Genomic DNA, 20,293 nt, shown 5'->3' on the forward strand with positions numbered 1-20,293 from the left:
TTCTTTAGGTGCCACTTGTGTTGAAAGATGTACTAATCATCTTTCTCGTCCATCTACCCCTCCTCCATCACATTGGATAATATATGGCCATTTTTCTTTAATATTTATATAATCGAATCAGCTAAATACAGAATTTAAGTTCATATTTTTTCTGTGGTTCATTTTGTATGGGAATATAGTACATGAATTTGCCAGCCTCATTCCACTATGTATTACACAGCCATGCGGTTTAGCAGAAATGCTCATAACCTTGAAAGCTGCCAATGGCTGTGCCAATTACCCCAAGGCTGTGGAGCCACAAAGCACAGTATTTGGGATGGTAAAGCATGGTCAGCATGGTTCTAAATCTTCTTGTGAAACATAATTTTGCATCACTTTTGGAGCGCAGCTATCCTTGCTACTTTTTGGAGCACATCGTGCATGCCCTGATTTGTATCACACAGAAGCATTCTGCTCCATTCAGTAACCAGTGTCAGATTGACATTACTGTGTCTGTTGCTATTCCAGACTGTCTCAGCTGCTCAGACTTGCCCAGTATTGAGTACGTCTACAAAATTGTACAAAAACCACAACTTCTGTGGGTAATAAAGTAGAGGTTTTGTAATGGAAAAAGGATTTGCGAGCATATGAAGGATTGTATGCAAATGACAATAAATAAGGCTCTACAGCTAAAAATACATTTTATTACCTTAGTTTTCCAGTTTATGATGTAAAGTACAGACTAATAATATAATACTGGTGCGGCTCCAGAGGATACCGAAGTTACAATTGTACCCAAATGTATCCAACTACCTAATGTACTGTATCTATTAGAATAAAACAACAGTGGTGGGTTATTGTAATAACCCACATAGTAATATACATCGATTCTTCAAGTTACAATATTAATCTGTTCCTTGATGACAAGAAAATGATATAGCCTGAGACCACATATCTATAGGAGGTAAAACTTGTGAATGACCCCATAATCAGCACCAAAATGTGTAAATAATTTTGTATGTAGTCAGAAAATGTTTGTTCTGGTGCACATAGAGATTGGTACAATACAAGTAGTCCAGTTAGTGACCAATACTGTGCATGTAGAACAGATAAAATGTAGTATAAAACACATATTTCAGATATAGAGCAGTACAATACATATAGAACAGGTAAAGTGCAGTATAGTACATATAGTGCAGGTAGAGAGCCATATAGTGCATAAAGCACAGGTAGTAAGCAGTATAGTAAATATCGTACAGGTAGAGAGCAGTACAGTACATGTAGCACAGGTAATAAGCAGTGTGGTACATATAGTGCAGGTAGAGAGCAGTCCAATACATGTAGAACAGGTAAAGTGCAGTATAGTACGTTTAGTTCAGGTAGAAAACCATATAGTACATGTAGCAGAGGTAGTAAGCAGCATAGTAAATATAGTACAGGTAGAGAACAGTACAGTACATATAGCACAGGTAGTAAGCTGTAAAGTAAACAGTACATGTAGAGAGCCGTACGGTACATGTAGAACAGGTAAAATGCAGTATATTGCACTACCAGCTCTGCCCTCATCTACCGTATCCTCCCCCATCCCTTGTAGACTGTGAACACCTTACGGGTAGGGTCCTCTCTCCTCATGTACCAGGTGGTGACTTGTTTCATTAGCGGCACCGCAAGAGAAGTTGGCTGCCTGTGGTCTGGAAAGACGCCGCCGCATGTCAGTGTTTGTGGGTGATCCGCAGGCGACTATGGACGCATAGTGGACATGGGATTTCTAGAAATCCCATCCACTATGCTGTCACATCTGGCCGCTGTGGGTCTGATGCTGCATAAATACGCAGTGTCAAACCTGCAGCAATTCCTGATCGTAGGCACAGACCCTTACAGAGCAGAGTGCAGTCTATATTCCTAGGAAATGCAGCTCCACTCTGCTCTTCCCGAGTGTCCTGCTGCTGCTTAATAGGTTTCCATCTCTCAACTTTTACAAGTAGTGAAGAACAATGAAGAATGATATCTCATAGAAACTCACTGGACTGTTTGAGCAAAGAAATAGTCTTTAAAGGGGTTGTCCAGTCTTAAAGAAGTTGTCCACTACTTGGACAACATCTTCTCATTCCCCACACTTGGCCCTGATAAAGTAATAAAGCTTATACTCCGCTCTTGTGCTGGTGCAGTTCCTGCAGTATCGGCATTCTCTCTCCCTGGGGCCCCTGTGCTGTTGTATTGATGCGAGACCCTGGCGCCCAATCAGTGCTGGCGTCACTGTCCCCGCCTGCTGTCGAATTGAACATTAAGAGGAAGTGAGAGAGCAGCTGTTGCCGCCAGCACTGATTGAGCGCCGGAGTCACATGTCACAACAACCGCACGATATCCCCGAGACCGTGAGTGCTGACATCGCTGGAACGGTGCCAGCATGGGAGGCAAGTATAGTCCATAAAACAATCACAGTCCATGAGGTTTATTTAGGCATCATAAACCATGACCAGCAACATAAAGTTCATATTAACAGCATAGCGTCCATGACAGAGCTTCCCTCTGTTATCCCTGTGGTCACACAGGTTATGCCATACGCAGGCTCTCTTAGCCTCACAGATACTGTATATCCCCTCTCAGGGTTTACCTCATGGCTGCTTCTCCACACTGCAGACATTCATTCCCTCCAGGGAACTATCAGGCATGTGCAGCCATTAACACAGTGTTCACTTGCTGTCAGGAAGACAGCCCCATCTCTCTCAGACGGGACCTTTCAAAATGGACCAACTGGGTCCCTGCATTCACTCCATGTGACCTACCCTGGCCACCTTATATGGTCCATAGCCACGCACACCGGGTCACATGGCTATGACCTCATCAAAGGTCCTTCAACCACTCATACACACTTTACAATAGCGTTCTTAAACACACCCCCTGGGTGGGTTAGTAGGTAACTGGTCCCACCAGTCTCACCAGCTACCTGGAGACTTCTCCCTGACACATTGGAGCGAAAGATCAGCTCTGCTGATCAGCACATAAGCAAGCCTCCATCCCAAGGCCACCCACCTTGAGATACATAATGATCCTTTAGCACCCTGCTCCTGTTACCACTCTGGACAAGGCTATCCATTCGTCCTGGGACACCCACACAGCGCCCCCTAGCGGACACAGTGGTCACTACACCACAATATATATAATATATATATACATACAGCTCAAAAAAATAAAGGGAACTCTTAACGAACACAATGTACTAGATGTGCTCCCTTTATTTTTTTTTAGCTCTGTGTGTATATGTAAATAAATAAATATATATATATATATATATATATATATATATATATATATAGCCCTTTATTCTGCATTCACACATTCAGTATTTGGTGAGTATTTTTCCTCAGTATTTATAAGCCAAAACCAGGAGTGGGACAGTCTGAGGAAAAGTATAATAGAAACACGTCACCACTTCTGGATTTATCACCCACTCCTGGTTTTGGCTTATAGATACTGAGGTAAAAAACTCACCAAAATAGTGAACATATGACTGTTATCTCACTTTAAGCAAATCTCCTTTCTATAAGTGGGTTATATGGAGATTTGGGACATTTTGAGTCACGAGAAGGGTAAGGACAGACACTTTTGTAGGGTTGCTGAGGAAGTTATTGGCAGTTTTTTTATTCTTATAACCTGTAATGTGGATCTATGGCTGTCACTGTGTTTTTAAAGGTCTTTGACTGTTATTATGGGGATTGCACATTGCCTGTTTCGAAGTTCTATGACTCTCATTATGGGGGTTGCACATTGCTTTTTTCGAAGGTCTATGACTGTCATTGTGGCGGTTGCACATTGTTATTTTTCAGAGATCTATGGCTCTCATTATGGGGGGTTGGACATTGCTATTTTTCAGAGGTCTATGTCTATCACTGTCATTATGGGGGTTGCACATTACTTCTTTTTCGAAGGTTTATGACTGTGATTGTGGGGTTGCACATTGCTTTCTTCGACTGTCTATGGCTGTCATTATGGGGGTTGCACATTGCTGACACTTTAGATTCACATTTGAATAAGGTAAAAAAAAGTAACATATGCTCTATAGCCAAAACTTCATGGAACATATAACAAACCAACTTTTGTTGTCCTGTAAAAGATTGATAGCAAATACGTTTAATAATTCTTTATTCGAATACACATTTTTGGCTTTAGATTTTTAGCACCAAAAATACTAATATCCACCATGAACAGTTTTCTGCCTATTGGCCGTCCATGAATATAGCAATTAGTCATCTATACAAAAATGCAACTGCTTATAATTCCCTATGTATAAAAGATACATTTTACATAGGAAACATACTTATGTGCAGTCAATTAGAAAGGCTGCGGCCAAGAGAACATTCAGTGTGACTCATATGGCCAATATGGAAATATCCCACAAATCGGAGAGTATTCTCTAGGGTAATGTTTTGTGAACACACAGAAATGGATTATCTGATGCAATATGAGGTCATTCACCGCACATACTGACCTATTTTTTTCTCATGATGTTTTACAGTCATGTATGCTTCTGATAATAAAGAAAATATCATGTGAAAGCAGAAAATAAAGCCAAAGTCATGACTCAGAGTAAGAAGGAACACTTTCCTTCCTTTCCTGGACCGCTTTACTTTAACATTTTATTAAAACAAAGTGGTGAAAAGTAATTAGATTTCTGCATCTGTGAGGATTGGAACTCTGTAAATCGGTCACCATTTTTTTGATGACAATGGGATTTTTTCAAAATGGCTGACTCATATCTTATTTGACCCATATGGCATTACAGCCTTGTGTAAGAAATAAATAGGGACTGACAGTTGGAGACTGATGTGTCTTCGGCTCATATGTTCTTTGTAAAACAAGAAGAATTGTCAGTCCCAGAAAAAAAAGCAAAGACAAAAAAACAAGAGGATCCACTTTTATTTCATTACACTTTGGAGGGCCGTCCAACTATGTAGTGTAGTTATATCTTATTGGCAGTCCTCTATTCACAGACTTAGCAGAAGTGAAGCTGTTATTCAGCGTAAAGACTTAAAGGAAATCTTAAAAAAGACTTAATGGAAATCTGTCCCTAGGTTTTTACCACCTAGTAAGAGAGGAATGTAGCGACATAGACACTGATTCCAGCAATGTGTTACTTAGGTCATGTACACACGGTGCAATTTTGCCATGCAGATTTGTTAACAAAACCTGATTCATAACCTGATGCCAGCAAAGTGAAAGAAAGCACTGACGTGTCATGCACACATTGACTTTTTTGACTTGCAGATATGGTGCAGATAATAATTTGCAGCATGTCAATTCTCTGAGAGTTTTTTGCCCTGAATTTTTCGCCATTGACTTCATTCAAATGTGCAGGGCAAAAATGCAGGAAATAATGCATTAAAAACGCAGAAGAAAGTTTTTTGATGCATTTTTCCTGCCAAGAGATGCACAATGATGAAGAAATTTCTGCATCCATTTGCTTAATGTGTGCACATAGCCTTACTAGGCTATGTAAAAAAAAATATGTCTACAAAATAGTGACTATTCTGAATAAAAAAGTTCACATGAGTTCATGAAAAAATACAGAATTGCAATTTCAAATTGATTTGGTCAGGCAATAGTTTATGTCACAGGGCAGTAGGGAAAAACAGGAGATGTCGAACTTGGGCCCCTGAACTGCCCCTCAAGCTAAGCGGGGCCCTTACTTTCCTTAACTTGGGGGTACACTTAATGGTAGTGAAGCTCAAGTCCCGACCTGTCCCTATCTCCTGTTTAGCCCTGAGCTAAACCCCAAGAAACCTGTCTGGGAGAGATAATTTGGGTTCTGGTTGAACCTGAACCTGAGTTGAGGCCTCGAACCCCACCAACTGCTGCAGCTGCTGCTCCACCCCACGCTCCTCAGTGAGGGTCTGCAGCAATAGGAGACAGGTCTGCATTAGGGCCATGGCTCACCTTAAAAAAAATGGGCGGTTGGTAATAATGTCACGGGGCAGTAGGGAAAAACAGGAGACGTGGAACCTTGGCCCCTGAACTGCCCCTCAAGCTAAGGGGGCCCTGACTTTCCTTAACTTGGGGGTACACTTAATGGTAGTGAGGCCCAAATCCCAAACCTGTCCCTATCTCCTGTTTAACCCTGAGCTAAACCCCAACCCCCTCCCCAGGAGGTGAGACAGGGAATAAAGTGTACTACACCAATAACACGAAAGGAAAATTAAAACAGACACCACAGAGTTAAAGCAACTAAAAACCAAAACTTAGCTTTATCTGCTGCCAATGCTCCAAGCAGCAGAGAAGGCACCCAATCAGCATCCAACAGCAACACCACTGCTCCAGATAAGCTAAACCCACTCTGCAGCAGGTAGGTCCAGTCTTCACCTTTGTTGGTTTCCAAATGAACTGTATTACCAACAGTGAATTGCAGCACCAGGTGGACTTATAAAGGGAAGTGGGAGTAGTCACCAACTGCTGACTAACTAAACATGTAGTAACACCAGCGGCAACCAGGGGGGGGAAACCAGCAGCCGACCAACTACAATTGTAGTAACACCAGCGGCCACCGGGGGCAAAAACCCACATTAACCCCCAAGGGCCAGAAAGCAAAAAGGTTTGTATAAGAGAGTCCAGACTCTGACACATCCAAAAATGGATTGTGACAGTTTACTTACATTGGCAGTGCATTAAGTTGGGCGGGCATTGTTTACTTTCACGCATTGGTTGGCCTTTGTTAACTTCCACATATCATTACTTTAACCCCTTAAGGACCAACCCACTTTGTAGGTTAATGACCAGGCCTAAATTTTGAAATCTGACCATTGTCACTTTGTGGTTATAACTCTGGAACGCTTCAACGGATCCCACTGATTCTGAGATTATTTTTTCTTGACATATTGTACTTTATGATAGTGGTAACATTTCTGCAAAATTTCTTGTGTTTATTTGTGGAAGAAAATGTAAAAACTTTTAGGGCAGGTGTCGCATTGATAAATGGTGTCCTTGCGTACTCCCCTTTTGTAACATACTCGGCACCTTTTTTTCCAGTTTGCGGGACCTCCCCTGGAAAATGCTGACCTGGTACGATAAGAGTACCTTCAGTACCAAAAGTACTGGGCCCGCTCCTTCCTGAGTGCCAAATATCAGGGCCTTATCCACTTCCTCCTTGAACTGAAGGTACGACGTATCTGTGTGGCCTGCACATCGTGACAGCAGGAAAGCATTGAGCATTGCCAATTGTACGATGTGCACGTCCAGCTTTTTGTACCACACCTTGGCCTTTCTCAAAGCACTGTACGGTTGGAGGAGTTGATCAGAGAGATCAACGCCCCCAATGTTTTTGTTGTACCCCAGTACACAGTCCGGGTTGCAGACCTGTGTAGAGGTACCTCGTACAGTCCTGAGGGCGCTGCCATCACTGTGTATGGTGGTCAAGAATAAGACATCCCTCTTGTCTTTGAACTTGACCACCACCAGGTGTTCACTATATTGGGGTCTGCTGTCACCCCTTCTGAGCATTTGCCCAAGTAGCGTTTTCGGGAGTCCTCTCTGATTTTTGCGGACAGTACCGCAGGCTGCGGTACCTCATGCAGAAAGTGATTTAAAGAGTGGGATGCAGGTATAAAAGTTATCAGTGTAGAGGTGATAACCTTTATCCAGCAGTGGGTGCACCAAATCCCACACAATTTTCCCACTCACTCCCAGGACAGGAGGACATTCAGGGGGTTTAATCCTGGTGTTCTTCCCTTCATAAACTCTAAACCTGTGGGTGCACACTGAGGTACTCTCACACAGCTTATAGAGTTTAATTCCATACCTGGCCCTCTTGCTGGGCAGGTAGTGACGGAATCTGAGCCTTCCCTTAAAATGAATTAAGGACTAATCCATGCAGATGTCCCTTTGGGGCACGTACGCTTCAGCAAACTTTGTTGAAGTGTTCGATGACCGGCCGAACGTTGAACAGGCGGTAAAAGTTGGGGTCATCTCATGGGGGACACTGTGCATTATCGGTATAATGCAGGAATTTGTGGATGGCCTCAAAACGTGTCCAGGCCATGACCATTCGGAACACTGGAGTGTCGTATAAAACATCAACACTACAATATTGCCGAAGTTCTGGCTTCTTCAGGATCCCCATGTGAAGGACCAGGCCCCAAAACTGCATAATTTCAACTGCATCTAAAGGTGACCAGTTAGAAACTCATGAACCGGGGTTGTTCCATAATCCTTTGCAAAAGGCTACCAGGATGCATTGCAACCTTACCAGAATGCACTGCAAACAGAGGGAAATAGCAAAGTAAAAGTAAAACACACAATAACACTGCGGTTATGACTCTTGTTTTAGATGGAGCCAGAAAACACTGTAAACATTAACAAGCAGATAATCAGGATTCTGAGTCAGATGTTGGAGACAGAACAGGGGTTTTGTGCCAAAAATTGACAAGCCTATAAATTAGTTTGGCTCACCATGAGGTTAACAAAATCCTCAGAGAAAAAGACTTTGAAAAGGTCTAGTTCTGCGAGGCCAGTGGTGTCAAACTTGATTACTGATTCTGCAATAAAAATCAGGAATCAGTGGCTCTTATTTTTCGGGGGCAAGGTCCATACGGGGTCCGTAATGGGGTGCGCTGGTTCATCTTCTGGAATAGGAAGTGCTGCTTCATCTTCTGTCCTGGAACGTCCTGCGTTCAGATTTTGATATCAGGCAGGAGTGTCTTACATTAGTAAGCAGGATAAAACACATGAAAAAAGTGTTTATGAAGGTTGGATTTCACCCCCTTTGCATAGAAGAACTTGAAAATACCTATGCAGCTGATCTGGTGCGGAGATAAAATATTCATTGTGGTTCTATATAAAACGATAGATTCATGTGACTACTAAATGTAAAGTTTGTACAATATTATAAAAGAGCATTCTGTAAAAACAGTTTCTAATATCATTTACCCATATGTATATATGATATATGGTGATAAGGAAGTGATCAATGGTGACAGGGATTTCTCTCTATTTTCTGTCAGTAGTTCCAATGACAAGAAATATAGTTCTTGTAGCCTGAAATGGCTGTTCATGGAGAATGATGGAACACAATACATTCAACAGTATAGCATTCATGGACTTACAATTTATTATTATTTAACAGCCTTCAGCTCAATCTCGAGCTATGGTGAATTGTTGGATGAAAGCTCTGTAGGAAGGTCGATCTTGTTCAAACCTAGATAAGTCCACCAGGGTCTTTTCTGCCATTATCTTGATAGCTTCAAGCCATCTGGTTGCTTGTCTTCCTGTTCGCCTTGTTCCCTCTATTCTTCTGATCATAATGTCCTTCTCCAGTGATTACTATCTTTGTTTTCGACCAGTGAAATGTATCTCAATTTGAAGACCTTGTCCAGTAACTTCAGTGTTGATTTACCCATAGCTATTCTCCTATTGACTTCTGGTGTCATCGCTGCATCTTGAGTTATCTTCAATCTCATTAGGTTGAAGTCCTTCACAACTTCCAGTTTGTCGCTATCCATCTCAAATATGTCCTGGTTGTACCTGGCATTAGTTAATTTCTAATATCTTTGTCTTTGTGTTGAGTAACAGTCCTATGTTTGAGCTTTCCATCTTGACACTCAAGTCCTTCTTGTTGCTAACAATGTTGAATGGTCTGCGTCTTTAAGATTGTTGATGATTAATCAAGCAATATTGATTCTGTCATGACACAACTGTCAGGTGATCTGGGACCAGGGCCTCTTTTTCTGGCCCTAACACTAGGTGGCTTCCACCCTTCAATGTCTCCAAAATTAGCCCTCCGTCTGTTTTCCTTCTCCAACCAGGGAGAAGGGGGCACTACTGTACACCGATGTACACTAACCCAACAAACGGGGGCAAAGACAAGGGGAAACTCAAAACTCCACACACACCAAATATACAGTCACATATAACAGAGGGATCCACCGGGGTGTGTAGGAAGGGGAAGAAACCAATAATAGGAAAGGATAAGGAATTACCAAGCGTACAAACCAAACAGTCACTTATAACTCCTCCAGCACTTCTTCTCATACCAACTTCTCTCCCTCATTTAGTCATGCAGCAAAAGGCTAACTCTGATGAAGATAAGCAATAGAGCCCAGATTTTATAGGGAAAAGAAGTGGCTAACCAAGCAAAGCTGAGCATGAGGATTACCAACATGACCGATTAACCCTTGTTCTGCTAGAAGAAATAAACACGTTTAATAAGTCGGGGAAGTGCTTCTTCTCAGCGCCGGAGTAGGAGCAACCAGACTCTGGTGTCCTCTGGCTCTGCTCCATCCTGGTAACCCCAAAACAAATTCCCTCTTTTTTGGCAAATCCAGTCTTACTGAAAATAACTTCTGCATATAAATTGAAGTGAAATGGTGACAGGATGTAGCCTTGTCTAATGCCGTGCTCTATTTTGTACCTTTCTGTGTTGCCATGTTCCGTTCGGACTGTTGCTTCTTGGCCGATGTAAAGGTTCCTAAAGAGGCTCTTAAAGGTCATAAAGTGACAGGCTGGGCAGGAACAGCAGCATGGCCCCATTCACATTTATGCAGTCGCATTCACAGCTGTCTGTCCAGGAGTTCTAGTTGCAAGAAAAATAATGGGATGTAGGACAACACCAGCACTGTGTCACCTGAACTCTCCAGATCCATGGGGGTCCTTGAGAGGCTAGACTGTGCCCCCATCACAGAGTGATGGCACACCCTACACATCTGTTTATTATAGCATAAGTGGAAAATAAACAATAATTTTTATTATGAGGGAGTGGACTTTATAAACCCAGTGTTATGGAACATTTCCGCAGGACATGTCATATTGTTCATCATTATTCTGCTCTATTTCCCCCCACTTGCACGTATCTGTGATGTGTTTCAATAAATAAGGCATCAATTAGGCTTTTGGCATTCCTGCCTATGAGAGCATCCCTACCAAGCATGACATTATGGCTGGGATGACTATGCAAATAAAAACATACACCACAAAGATTTATCGGTTCTTTTAATGATAGAAAATTACAGGATGTAACTTCGTCCTATCCCGCGGTTTAATAGAAGTAATGATTTCACTTTAGGAAAATATTAATGTCCGTGGGAGTTGTAAAAGGTCAAACTTTTCTCTATGTAAGTTTTAAAAATCTTTATTATTACCTAATATCTACAGCATGTTACTTTATCCATGTACCCCCAGATTCCTTTTAAATGCCTACTGTTATCATTTTTAAAGTCCCTTGAAAATGGATCCTTCAGTTTCAGAGAGTGGAATAGTAGAAGCTAATAATATTTGCCTTCATTATCATTTATTTTGTCAATTTTTTGTTTAGTTTGTTGTGGACCTGTATTTTAATCATACTAATAACATTTTGTTTTGCAGGAATTACTACAGGATCCTCTCTACATTGGACTAAGACACAAGCGAGTGAGAGGGAAGGCTTACGATGACCTTGTGGAGGAATTCATGAAAGCTGTGACTGAAAGGTAGGCATATTACAATAAAGTTAAAGGGCCTGATTCGTCAAAGCTTTTACGTCAGTATTATGGAGTAAAAAGCGTAGAAAAGTCTCAAAATGTTGGCACATCTTAAGACCGCAATAAAATTTTGCAACTTATGGCATTCTCAAGCCTTATTTGCCCTCCTCCAACAAAGTGGGCAGAACTGGGTTGGGACGGGGGCATGGCAACATCTGCTTGTCAAATTTATGACGATAGGGTTGCTTATGCCACAAATATTACATCAGTACCCGACTACAGTAAGATTTGTGGCGTGGCGCACACATGGAGGTGCATGCTGCTTGTCAGTTGTGCTGGGTTCATTAAGAGGTCTACTGTATGTCTCCTAATGAATGATGAGATTCTGACTTCAGCACACCTACTCATCATGACCGAGCCAATGCTTTCTTTAAATTTATGTCCTTTTTCGGTGAGTTGGTAATGCACAGCACTAGTCAAAAATTTGAACACACCTTAATGGTTTTCCATGTTTTTATTATAATGTGCACATTGTAGATTTAGACTGAAGATAGCAAAACATCAAAGGAACATATACAGTGGTATGTAAAAATTTGGCAACCCCTGGCTAAAATTACTGTTATTCTGAACAGTCAAACAAGTTGAAGATGAGATGATCTCTAAAAAGGCCTAAATTTAAAGATGACACATTTCCTTTGTATTTTAGGCAAAAATATATATATATTTTCAGCTTTTACATTTTAAAAATTACAAAAAAGAAAATAGGTCATTGCAAAATATTGGGCTCCTTGCATGGTTAGTACCTAATAACACCCCCTTTTGCAAGTATCACAGCTTGTAAACACCTTTTGTTAAGGGTGCTTGGACACCAGAAACGCGTTGATAGCGCAATGCTCTGTAACTATCTATGCTGATTTTTTATCCTCTATTTGAGAATGTTTTAAGTGAATAAAGAACCTATTTTTTTCACGTCATCGTTGAACTGGACAATCTACTCTTTGAAACACTTTTTGTTGCCAGCCAAGAGTCCTTCAATTCTTGTTTGAGAGATTTTCATCAATTCTTCCTTGGAAAGTTCTTCCAGTTCTGTGAGATTCCTCGGTCATCTTCCATGCACTGCTATTGAGATCTAGCAACAGATTTTCAATGATGCTCAGATGAGGGGACTATGAGGGTCATTGTAAAACCATCAGCTTCCGCCTTTTGATGAAGTCTATTGTGGATTTTGACGTGGTTTTAGCATCATTATCCACTTGTAGAGGCCATCCTCTTTTCAACTTCAGCTTTTTTACAGATGGTGTTATGTTTGCATCACAAATTTGTTGAAATGTCATTGAATCCATTCTGCCCTCTAAGTATGAAATGTTCCCCATGCTATTAGGTGCAGCATAAACCCAAAGCATGAATGATCCACCCCCATGCATAATGAATGGCTAGATGATCTTTTCCGGAAATTCTGTGCCCTTTTTTTCTCCACACATACCTTTAATCATTGTGGCCAAAGAGTTCTATTTTAACCTCATTAGTCTACAGGACTTCTTTTCAAAATGCATCAGGCTTGTTTAGATGTTCTTTTGCATACTTCTGACGCTGAATTTTATGGTGAGGATGCAGGATTCCATGAAGGCCATATTTATGCAGATGTCTCTGAACAGTAGAACAATGTACCACAACTCTTTTAATGTCTTTTTCAGTCAAGCAGGGGTTCTGATTTGCCTCTCTAGCAATCATACAAGCACCTTACTGAAATTTTGCTTAGTCTTTCAGACCTTATCTTGACCTCCACTGTTCCTGTTAACTGTCATTTTTTAATTATATTTCAAACTAAGGTAAGGGCAACTTGAAAACTCTTGGCTATCTTCTTATAGTCTTCTCCTGCTTTGTGGGCCTCCACCATTTTCATTTCCAGACTGCTAGGCAGCTACATAAAAGAACCCATGGTGGCTATTTTTGGCACAAAGTTAGAGTAGGTTGGGTTTTTATAAAGCTGGAAAAATTGCATCACCTGGCCTTTCCTAAGGATGATAGTGAACAAGTCATAACCCTAACAGGCTCATTAAGGCCTGAAATCTTGGTCAAAGTTATCTGAGCACACAAATCTCCAAGGTTGCCCTAACTGTTGCATCAGCCCATTTCTCATTTTGTAATTTTTAAAATGAAAAAAATAAAATAAACTGACAATATATTTTTTTTTGCCTAAAATACAAAGGAAACGTGTCTTTAATTTCAGCCCTTTTAGAGATCATTTCATCTTCAACTTGCTTAACTGTTCACAATAACAATAATTTTGACCAGGGCTCCCCAAACTTTTACATGCCATTGTATGGAAATAAGGAGTGAAGAAAAGTGTCAAAACAACCAGAATATATGTTAAGCCTTAGATTCCTCAAGGTACCCCCATTTTACTCTGGTCTCAGTTTTACACCACCTAAAACACAAAATATATATAAACCTACATTTAAAAGCAATGTTTCTGCATTTTTTTTCCATTTCAATATACATCGTACTCGTACCGTGATGAAAAGCACCTATAGGAAATACAGAAAATTCAGAAAGGAGAAGTGAGCCTAGCATATGAAAGCTAATATGTGCATTATACCTGACTGTCTGCCGTGGATTATAAAATAGCTAAACCGGTACAAGCAAATATAAAATGTTACTTTCTCCACAGAGGGCTCCTTTGTTTGACTTCATATCACAAAATAGGAAAGAATGTGCAGCCGTATGGTTAGTTTAGTTTTCTAATGTCTTTTCTATAAACTTACTTTAGACTCTTCATTACATTGAAGGAGACACATTCTTTCATTCAAAATATGAGAAGTAACTTTGCCGGACTCATGGAGAAGTCTGGGACCGCGCTCAGGCTCTGGTTACAGCAGGAGGAAATGTTGCCAGGATCTCAGTTCATGTGGATGTGGCAAGAGAAGTGCCATATTTCAGAGAAACGGTTTCCTATTCAATCCACATTTTACACTGTATTACTACAGGAGATCCAAGTTATGTTGGTGCAGATAGCTTTTCAATTAATTTTCAGATTATGAGCTGTTTCTATTTTTTTTTTTAATGGGAGCTGGAAAGTCTCTCCGCTACATATTGTTTCACACATGCTACCTTGTGAGAGGATCCTTTTGTTAGTCATTCCTGGAAACATCTCTCTACATTTCTATGCCACAGCCAGGACTTCACTACATTGCACATGTTGCTATGTACTGTGGTGCTGGGGAAATAAGTGCACACTAAGAAAAATACCATATGAAACCTCATTTACAAAGAAACTATACTTATAGATTCATATGTAGGTACCACACTATACTGTGGAGCTAATGAGCTAAAGGACTTGTTCAGAACATGTTAAAGGATCTGGGAATGTTAAGCTTGCAAAAAAGAAGGCTAAGAAGAGGCTTAATAACTGTCTACAAATATCTGAAAGGATGTCACAGTGTAGAGGGATCATCATTATTCTCATTTGCACATGGAAACACAAGACGCAGTTGAATGAAAGTGAAAGGGAGAGGATACAGATTAGATAGTAGAAAAAACTTTTTGACAATGAGGGCGATCAATGAGTGGAACAGGCTGCCACGAGAGGTGGTGAGTTCTCCTTCAATGGAAGTCTTCAAACAGAGGCTGGACAGACATCTGTCGGAGATGGTTTATTGAATCCTGCTTTAAGCAGGGGGTTGGACATGAATACCCTGGAGGTCCCTTCCAACTCTACCATTCTATGTTTCTATGTACTGTATATTGATGATTTATTCTTAGGGTCCGTGTTTGCTGCTCCTGCAGCGACCAGACGTACGCAGTGTACAGGACCGGGACAGCACAGCTCCATATATTGCTTAGTTATGTTGAGAAAGATTTTGTACAACCTTTTTCTATGGTGGTGCTTATTAAATTACAAATTTTGGACTATAATCCAAGCAACCTGGTCAGACCGCCCTATAGATGAAGATGTGTTCCTGTTTCCTGGTGACCCCAGAAACAGAGAGGTAATAGGAAGGTTATTAATGGTGGATCCCTAAAAGGAGAAGACATGCAGTATCTTAATAGTAGTTTCAGCAAGGGCTGCTTGATAACTACGTGTCGATATGGAGCTTCAGATGTGCTGTTATTGAGATAAGTCAACCTCTAGATCTTGATCAAGTTCTCATTGGACCATGAATTTATGTAAGTTTTGTATCCTAGAAGAAGCTTTGAAATTTGAGAATAGGTAGGATATGCCCCCTGCGGCTTAAAAGGGGAGTTGTGGCATATCAATTCAAAATAAGTATATTTAGGTGCCTTCATAAGTTGGTGTACAAGTAAACCTAAAAATTAAAAATTTGCAATAGTCCTACATCTACAGGGACAGGTGGGGTGGGTTGCCATATTTTTGTTGAAATTTATTTTGTATACGGATAGAAAAATAATATGACTGCTGATCCACCAGCTGAAAGAGCTTAGGGAATGACCTGGTTTAAAGGAGGGGTTTCTGAAAATGAGATATGCAAATTGCCTAGTCAGAGAGGAAGTGCTACCTATTGGAAGTAGTAATCGTTAAAGTCAATATCGACCCTTTAATGAGCCTTGTCATGACTTCAAACCAGAATCTCAATTTGCAGACACATATTTCTGGTTTTTACCCCTCCTAAGTGCAAAGTATGAGATCTGATTTGGCTGTCTGAGAAGCTACCCTTCAGCGGTGTCTAGGGGGAACATCTCTTCTTTTGGAGAGTGACATGCCAGTGTAAGGGGAGGTATAGGCCATGCAATCCTGCTCTAGGAATGAAATTAATAGTAGATGGGTGTCCTTGATTTCATTTACGTAATATACTTCTCTAAAGTAGGATGGAATGATGTGTAATGGGGGAGTATAATTTCAAATCTTTAGGGAGAAGTAAATTGTAGCACAATCATTTTTCAATATAAGCCCACTCTTCAAGGAAAGCATGTCCTATTGAATTACCATTAGGAATTGGCAATTTGAGGAACCTCTTAGTATGTTGTGAAAGACTTATGGTATTTTGAAGGAGAAGGAAGACTGGTTTATCTCCCATGGGAACAATGTATGGGACATGTTAAAATTTGACATGCCCATTCCTTCTTTCCCTTCTATGAGGCAGGACAATCAGAATCAGGTATACGGTACATATCTGTAGGACATGCATATCAGATTATCTACTGGCTGGTGGTGGTTTTGTCCTATTTTTTTCTTTAAATAGTGAAGAGCTACCAATTTAATAGAATACCAATCAATTACAACTCGTATAAGGATTTGGAATTTATCTACCTTTATTTAATCTTGGTTCTGCTCTTCAGTACTTGGACGTCATTCTTATAAAACATATATGTGCAGAGAAACAGTTTTAGGTGTATGAAGTAAGATCATATGTGGAAACAAAGTATCAAAATAACTTGATAATAAGGGTATAAAGTGAGAACTATTACGACTTGTATATTTCCAAGGTCCTTGGTGTTAAATTGTAACTATAAGTTAAACACATGTCTAGCAGCATGCCAACTCCAGCTCACATTATCAAATGTGCTTACTCTTTTTCACGAATACTTGCCAGACATTTATTTTAGATTTGAACAGCAAAATATACATATCCTTACCATAATAGGGTGAGTGAGAAAGCCAACATTTAGATTTTGGATTGTGCTCAGTGTTTACAGTACTGTTACTTTCTAGCTTTCTAATGGGGAAACATTAGCCAATTCATTTTTTATTTTGCTTAGGTTTTTTTCCTATCTTTAAGGCCTGTTTCACACTTCAGTTTTTTGTGTGAGTTAAAATCGGATCCGTTGGTAAACTGATGTGAACGGATGCCACCGGACCGTTTTTTTTACGTATCCGATGAATGAAGAATTTTAAAGGAACCGTAGCTCGGGGAGGAGAGAAAGAGAGAGAGAGAGAGTTTTTTTCCTGCCGCCAGAACAGACTTTAGGGTTAAATTTCAGGCTGAGTGAAGTCTTTCGGGCATGCGCAGTGTGAAGTGCGGATCCTGCCGCCCGAAAAAATGTTACATGCTCCGTTTGGGCAAGTCGGCGTACGTCAACATTTTGGTGGATCCGCAAAAAAACGGATCCAACGGTTGGCCATCCGTCAAGATCCGCCGGTAATGCAACTCAATGGGAAAAAAAACGGATCCGCCAAGCAAAATGGCGGATCCGTTTTTTTTTTTGCAAAATGGCGGATCTTGACTGATGGACAAAAACTGAAGTGTGAAACAGGCCTAAGTAACAATGAAATTGACTTATTGTCGTAACTATCAGTCCTATAAATAGGGAAATGATGACTATATTATATCTGCTTAGGAGATATTTAACTAACGTGTATATTACTTATTTTCTGTTATGTAGCTTCATAACCTATGGAAATGTGAAATATACAGTAACTATTTTTAGTTCTTTATTTCCAAATTAACATCAGTAGTGGAAAACTTTGAATTCGCCTGGTCTTGTTGATTCTCCCAGGATATTTGATGCACAGAATAGTCATTCCTCTCAAATTTAATGTCCCTTTTCATGCTCTGTGGTCTCTCCAGAGCCCAGCACATAATGAAAGTAATATCTAAAAATGAAAAACAATTTTTATATTCACTTCACCGCTCAACTCTCTGGCCCTTCTGCATCTCATGTGTTTATTGCCCTGTCCTCACCCATCTCTTTATCACAGAAATGCCCAGATCTCTCATGCTAGGCCAGGACTTCCGGCTCTGTTGAGACCTGGGAAGGTTCTGCGCAAGTGTGTAAAAGGTCAAGATTAGTGTTGAGCGATACCGTTCGATACCCAAAAATATCGTATCGGATGGTATCGCCCGATACGAAAAAAATATCGGGTATCGCCGATTCCGATACTGGAAGTCCCATTCAAGTCAATGGGACTTCCGGTATCGGAATTAAAAAAAAGGCCTTTATTTCCTTGTTGGCTAATTCTACATAATTGAAAACAAATAAGAATCATGTAGAATGTATTGTGGGAGGTGGAGGAGACATTAAAAGCATAGTGGTTTATTCAAATCACATGGCATAGCATTAATTCCAATTTTTTTTTTCAAGACGTTCGGAGTTAAAAAGATATTGACTATGTTAACTTTTTTATATTTAGTCAGATATGTATGTTTCGCAACTTCCATGCTCTTCACCTTCTTTTGTACTTCTACCACATTTTCTCCTTCATGATCCGCAGCAGTAGCATTTTTTTCATCAACTTTTTCTTCACCTTATTCATCTTCTTCTTCTTCACCTTCTTCCCATTAATTTTTTTTTTCCATTCTTCATATTCTTCTTATTCAGCTATTATTAATTTTCATATGCTATTTCTTCATCTTCTTCCTATTCTTCTTTTTCTTCATTTTCTTATGGTGACAGGCATTCCTGTAGTACTTATCTATAAAAGTTATAAGATTACACCTTACGTTCTGCCTGTCACAAAAGATTTACAACAGGATTTGTCCGCGTTCAGTTTGGCCTGCAGCAGCAGGCATTTTCCAGGGGCACCACGAGGAGGAACGGACTCACCCCCATTTACTGATTAGTCTTCTTCTGCTTATAATTTTGATTTCTTCTATGCTGATTTTTTGTCTTATGCTTAATGTTCTTCTGCTTTCTGTTCTTCTGCTTTTGCTTCTTCTGCTTCTTGTTCTTCTGTCTTTTGTTCTGTATCTTGGTGGTTGTCTTCATGTTCTTTGTCCTCTTGGTCTTATTATTTAGGGTCATATTTCTGGTCTTCTTTGGTGTGGTCTTCAGGGTCGTCATCATCAGGGTCATCGTCATGGAGATCAATAAGGATTACCAAAGACAATTTCAAAAAGTTTGATCTTGGAAATGTAGCAGAAGGTACAAGAAGGCTGAGAAACTGGCGAGAACCAGCAGACATTGCTGGCACCCGGATGGGTAGCAGAAGGAACAAGAGCCAATGGCACTACCGAGGACCAACTGACGGTGCTGGACCACGGTTACTAAGCAGAAGGTACCTGTGCTAAAAAGCACTACCAAGGACCAGCTAACGGTGCTGGACCTCGGATACCGAGATGGAGGCACCTAGGCCAAAGGCTGTGGCGAGAACCAGCAGACAGTGCTGGCACCCGGATGGGTAGCAGAAGGAACAAGAGCCAATGGCACTACCAAGGACCAGCTGACGGTGCTGGACCTCGGATACCGAGATGGAGGCACCTAGGCCAAAGGCTGTGGCGAGAACCAGCAGACAGTGCTGGCACCCGGATGGGTAGCAGAAGGAACAAGAGCCAATGGCACTACCGAGGACCAACTGACGGTGCTGGACCACGGTTACTAAGCAGAAGGTACCTGTGCTAAAAAGCACTACCAAGGACCAGCTGACGGTGCTGGACTTCGGATACCGAGATGGAGGCACCTAGGCCAAAGGCTGTGGCGAGAACCAACAGACAGTGCTGGAACCCGGGTGGGTAGCAGAAGGTACCCATTGAAAGCAAAGTAGCCAGGCCGCAAGCCGGCCGCAGTTACCGAAACCCACAGTCCTACATGGGGTCCATGTCCCATTGGCACTACGGATCCAGCCTTCAGTGCCAGTTCCCGCATCCCACATAGGAGTCACCTAAACTGCAGGCACCGTAGAGTCGGCTAACCCGGCCGCAAGACGACAGGACAACGGATTGGTGGCATAGTGACCTTAACACTACCCGGAAACAGCAGGCGTGCTGGAACCAGGCTGGGCAACAGGGAGTCCCCGTGCCAAAGACACTGCCGAGAACCAGGTGACGGTGCTGGAACCCAGATGGGTAGCAAAAGCTACAAGAGCCAATGGCACTACCGAGGAACAGCTGACGGTGCTGGACCACGGTTACTTGGCAGGAGGTACCTGTGCTAGAAAGCACTACCAAGGACCAGCTGACGGTGCTGGACCTCGGATA

The 20,293-nt window shown here is 41.2% G+C and overlaps 1 protein-coding gene across 1 annotated transcript in view; it reads left to right on the top strand.

Moving 5' to 3' along the window:
* Positions 1-20,293, top strand: part of ME1 (malic enzyme 1) — a 458,080-nt gene that overhangs the window by 235,822 nt on the left and 201,965 nt on the right. The window contains exon 6 of the mRNA XM_073589660.1: positions 11,326-11,429. Within this exon, the coding sequence (XP_073445761.1) occupies positions 11,326-11,429 (104 nt within the window). The remainder of the gene's footprint in view (positions 1-11,325; positions 11,430-20,293) is intronic.

This window comes from Dendrobates tinctorius, unplaced genomic scaffold, assembly GCF_039654945.1.
Source record: "Dendrobates tinctorius isolate UK_male_01 unplaced genomic scaffold, ASM3965494v1 ptg000111l, whole genome shotgun sequence".
Classification (NCBI taxonomy): domain Eukaryota; kingdom Metazoa; phylum Chordata; class Amphibia; order Anura; family Dendrobatidae; genus Dendrobates; species Dendrobates tinctorius.